The 4,546-nt window shown below is 49.0% G+C and overlaps 1 protein-coding gene across 3 annotated transcripts in view; it reads left to right on the top strand.

Moving 5' to 3' along the window:
* LOC111971657 (transmembrane protein 80) overlaps positions 1-2,531 on the top strand; it is an 8,478-nt gene extending 5,947 nt beyond the window's left edge. For 2 of the 3 annotated variants that reach the window (XR_002878283.2, XR_002878284.2), the window contains exons 5-7: positions 896-1,097; positions 1,867-2,026; positions 2,347-2,531. Coding sequence is in view for 1 of the 3 variants with exons in the window: in XM_023998512.2 (XP_023854280.1) it covers positions 896-1,097; positions 2,347-2,359 (215 nt within the window). In the remaining 2 variants the exon portion in view is untranslated. The remainder of the gene's footprint in view (positions 1-895; positions 1,098-1,866; positions 2,027-2,346) is intronic. The other variant, XM_023998512.2, reaches the window with a different exon arrangement.
* Positions 2,532-4,546: the final 2,015 nt, after the last annotated feature.

Raw genomic sequence — 4,546 nt, 5'->3', positions numbered from 1 at the left:
GGGGTCTGACTCTGAGGTGAGTTGTGTAGTGGGGGTCTGACTCTGAGGTGAGTTGTAGTGGGGGTCTGACTCTGAGGTGAGTTGTAGTGGGGGTCTGACTCTGAGGTGAGTTGTAGTGGGGGTCTGACTCTGAGTGAGTTGTAAGTGGGGGTCTGACTCTGAGGTGAGTTGTAGTGGGGTCTGACTCTGCGATGGTGAAGTTGTAAGTGGGGTCTGACTCTGAGGTGAGTTGTAGTGGGGGTCTGACTCTGAGGTGAGTTGTAGTGGGGGTCTGACTCTGAGGTGAGTTGTAGTGGGGGTCTGAAGGCATTCAGCCTCTTAAAGGGTGATTCCACGCCAGCGGGAGCAGAAAATATTTTTTATCTCTCAGATTTTTCTGGAAATTCTCACATAATCACTTCATTGCAAGGAAGGATGTTTGAAATGCTTTTTACAATTGTATCACAATTATTATTTTTGAAAATCATGATGAAATGTGCAATATTAGGGCCTTTTTAAACCTATACATGCCTCCTGTCAGACTCTATGATCTGTGAACCGTACATGAATACAGACATCATCTAGTCATTATACTGTCAGACTAGATGTCTGTATTCACGTACGGTTCACAGATCATAGAGTCTGACAGGAGGCATGTATAGGTCTATAAAGGGGCAAAAAATGGACACTTTCATCGTGATTCTCGTAACAAAAGTACAAATCATTTCAAACATCCTTCCTCTCAACCAAGTTCCTATGTGAGAATTGCCAGAAAAATCTGAGATACCCAAAATATTTTCCTCTCCCGTTGTCGTGGGATCGCCCCTATACTGCTCCAGGGGCATCYTGCTATGTCTCTCTCTCCCCCCCTCCCTCCCCCACCCTCCCCCTCCCTCCCCCACCCACCTCCTTCCAGGTGTGAGGGGTAACCTGCAGGAGACGGAGGGTTATATGTGGGCTAACCTGGCCATGACGGTGGCTACCGCCCTGCTGTCCGTCTACTTCCTGGTGTGGCAGCTGTACGTGATGCATGCTGACGTCATCATCAACGCCGTACTGCTCAGTGTTTACGGACTGGGAGGGGTCCTAGGTCTGGCCACGCTGGCTAGATTCACCAGGTTAGTTTATCTATTAGCCGTGTCCATCCTACTCACATAGCTATCTATTGATATGATTCATATTTATTCAATTCATTTTTTTTTTTGTGATTTAATAATTAAAGGGATASTTTGGGATTTTGGCATTGAGGCCCTTTTAATCTGGCCTCCAGAGCGGCGCAGCGGTCTAAGGTGCATCTCAGTGCTAGAGGCGTCACTACAGACCCTGGTTCGATTCCAGGCTGTATCACAACCGGCCGTGATTGGGAGTCCCATAGGGCGGCGCACAATTGGCCCAGCATCGTCCGGGTTTGGCTGGGGTAGGCCGTCATTGTGAATAAGAATTTGTTCTTAGCTGACTTTCCTAGTTAAATAAAGGTTCAATAAAAAGTCTATGGGTATCCACTAGCAGCAGATACCCAATCACTCTGTTAGCATGCTAGCAGATACTCATACACTTCCAGTCATTGCGCTAACGCTAGTTAGCATTGGCTCGCAAAACTACCTCTAACTTCCTTCATACTGGACACAGAGACARATWAACATGGTATCCACGAGTTCATCATCCCTTTAATGATTTTGTTGACATTTTATCTTGGCCTATTTTTAAAGTAGYCTAATAGGCCTCTGCTACCAGTCCCCGGTGTTGTGAATGGTATTGTGTTGTGAATGGCCTGCCTGCACTGAGCGACGCTCCAATTTGTCTGCTCTATTGTCCATCAATGAAATAAGCTCCTGTGGTTCTTCAGAGCCTTTGTGAATTATTGATCCAGGTTTTATTCATTCCAAGCGTCACTGTATACCGCCTTCTAATGCTATGACGTCAGGGCCAGACCTCACGTTTTCCTCCAAAGACAGAAGAGATTTATGGGTAAAATACCTGAGTGACCACTTCTACTGAAGAGATTGGTAATGGGTTTGAACGTTCCACACTGAACTCAGGCTTTAAAGTAGGTTTCACTTTCCAATAACTGTTGTTTTTTGTTTTGCTTTTAACCGTACTTTAGTTGAATACACTGATTGTAAGTCCCTCTGGATAATTCTGATAATATCTTGTTTTTTTCTATTGTGTTATTGACTGTATGTTTGTTTTACTCCATGTGTAACTCTGTGTTGTTGTTTTGTGTCGCACTGCTTTGGTTTATCTTGGCCAGGTCACAGTTGTAAATGACAACTTGTTCTCAACTAGCCTACCTGGTTAAATAAAGGTGAAATAAAAAATAAATAAATAATATGTAGCCTAATGTCTGTGTTCACTTCTGTGTTTCAGTGTCTATTCCTGACCCCATCAATTATAGCTGCACTGTCAGCACCTCCAGAATCTCCTACACTCCGTCTCTACCAAACCTCCGTCTCTACCGAACCTCCGTCTCTACCGAACCTCCGTCTCTACCGAACCTCCGTCTCTACCGAACCTTCCGGTCTCTACCGAACCTCCGTCTCTACCGAACCTCCGTCTCTTACCGAACCTCCGTCTCTACGAATCCGTCTCTACCGAACCCCGTCTCTACCGAACCTCCGTCTCTAACCGAACCTCCGTCTCTACCGAACCTCCGTCTCTACCGAACCTCGCCGTCTCTACCGAACCTCCGTCTCTACCAAACCTTAATGGAAGGTCTGCTGCAGCGTTGGAGATGAGTATCAATGCAGGTGTTTGGGGGTTCTGAATGCTAATCCTGTCTCGGAGCTCTACGGACAATTGCTTTGACCTCATGGCTTGGTTTTTGCTCTGACATGCACCGTCAACTGTGGGATCTTATATAGACAGGTGTGTGCCCTTTCCAAATCATGTCCAATCAATTGAATTTAGCCCAAGTGGACTCCAACAAGTTGTAGAAACATCTCAAGGATGATAAATGGAAACAGGATGCACCTGAGATCAATGTTGAGTCTCATAGCAAAGGGTCTGAATACTTATGTAAATAAGGTATTTCTGTTTTACATTTTTTATAAATTTGCAAACATTTCAACAACAAAAAAGTGTTTTTGCTTTGTCATTATGGTGGGAATTGTGTGTAGATTGATGTGGAAAAAGCAGAGAGGTCTGAATACTTTCCGATGCACTGTACATCACATCTATAGGCTACATTCAAACGACATGCAAATAACAACCTACAGAAGATGGACCTCCAGTGTTTCTTTCTAAGCGGTACGTTTGCAATCATTCAGCCGATCCTAAATCACTCCCAACCCCTTCCCTTGGCCAACCCTTCCCTTGGCCCTAAGGCCAAGGGGAAGGGTTGGGAAGGGGTTGGGGCCAAGGGGAAGGGGTTGGTAACGGGTTAGGGCCAAGGGGAAGGGGTTGGGAAGGGGTTAGGGCCAAGGGAAGGGTTGGTAACGGTTGGGCCAAGGGGAAGGGGTTGGGAAGGGGTTAGGGCCAAGGGGAAGGGTTTGGGAAGGGGTTAGGGCCAAGGGGAAGGGGTTGGGAAGGGGTTAGGGCCAAGGGGAAGGGGTTGGGAAGGGGTAGGGCCAAGGGGAAGGGTTGGGAAGGGGTTAGGGAGGGGAAGGGTTGGAAGGGTTTGGATGCCTCAGCCTGAAGGTGCCACCTCAGGTCTCTTGTCCTCCCACCCTACGGAAGAGCAGCTCCCGCTCAGCCCAGTCCAGCTCTTCTCTGTCTTGGCACCCCAATAGTGTAACAGCTTCCCCTGAGGCTAAGACAGTAGAGTCCCTGTCCATCTTCCCCCTGAGGCTAACGCAGTAGAGACCCTGGCCCATCTTCCCCCTGAAGCTAAGACAGTAGAGACCCTGCCCATCTTCCCCCTGAGGCTAGGACAGCAGAGTCCCTGCCATTTCCTCCTGAAGCTAGGACAGCAGAGTCCCTGCCCATCTTCCCCCTGAAGCTAGGACAGCAGAGTCCCTGCCCATCTTCCCCTGAAGCTAGGACAGCAGAGTCCCATGGCCATCTTCCCCCTGAAGCTAGGACAGCAGAGTCCCTGCCCATCTTCCTCCTGAAGCTAGGACAGCAGAGTCCCTGCCCTCTTCCCCCTGAAGCTAGGAAGCAGAGTCCTGCCCATCTTCCCTGAAGCTAGGACAGTAGAGTCCCTGTCCATCTTCCCCCTGAAGCTAGGACAGCAGAGTCCTGCCATCTTCCCCCTGAGCTGGACAGCAGAGTCCCTGCCCATCTTCCCCCTGAAGCTAGGACAGCGAGTCCCTGCCCATCTTCCCCTGAAGCTAGGACAGCAGAGTCCTGCCATCTTCCCCCTGAAGCTAGGACAGCAGAGTCCTGCCCATCTTCCCCCTGAAGCTAGGACAGCAGAGTCCCTGCCCATCTTCCCTGAAGCTAGGACAGTAGAGTCCCTGTCCATCTTCCCCCTGAAGCTAGGACAGCAGAGTCCCTGCCCATCTTCCCCCTGAAGCTAGGACAGTAGAGTCCCTGTCCATCTTCCCCCTGAAGCTAGGACAGAGAGTCCCTTCCCATCTTCCCCTGAAGCTAGGACAGCAGAGTCCCTGCCCATCTTCCAAAAACATCT

This window comes from Salvelinus sp. IW2-2015, linkage group LG13, assembly GCF_002910315.2.
Source record: "Salvelinus sp. IW2-2015 linkage group LG13, ASM291031v2, whole genome shotgun sequence".
NCBI lineage: Eukaryota > Metazoa > Chordata > Actinopteri > Salmoniformes > Salmonidae > Salvelinus > Salvelinus sp. IW2-2015.
Note: the sequence above shows the minus strand (reverse complement) of the source record. Positions and strands in the feature narration are given on the sequence as shown.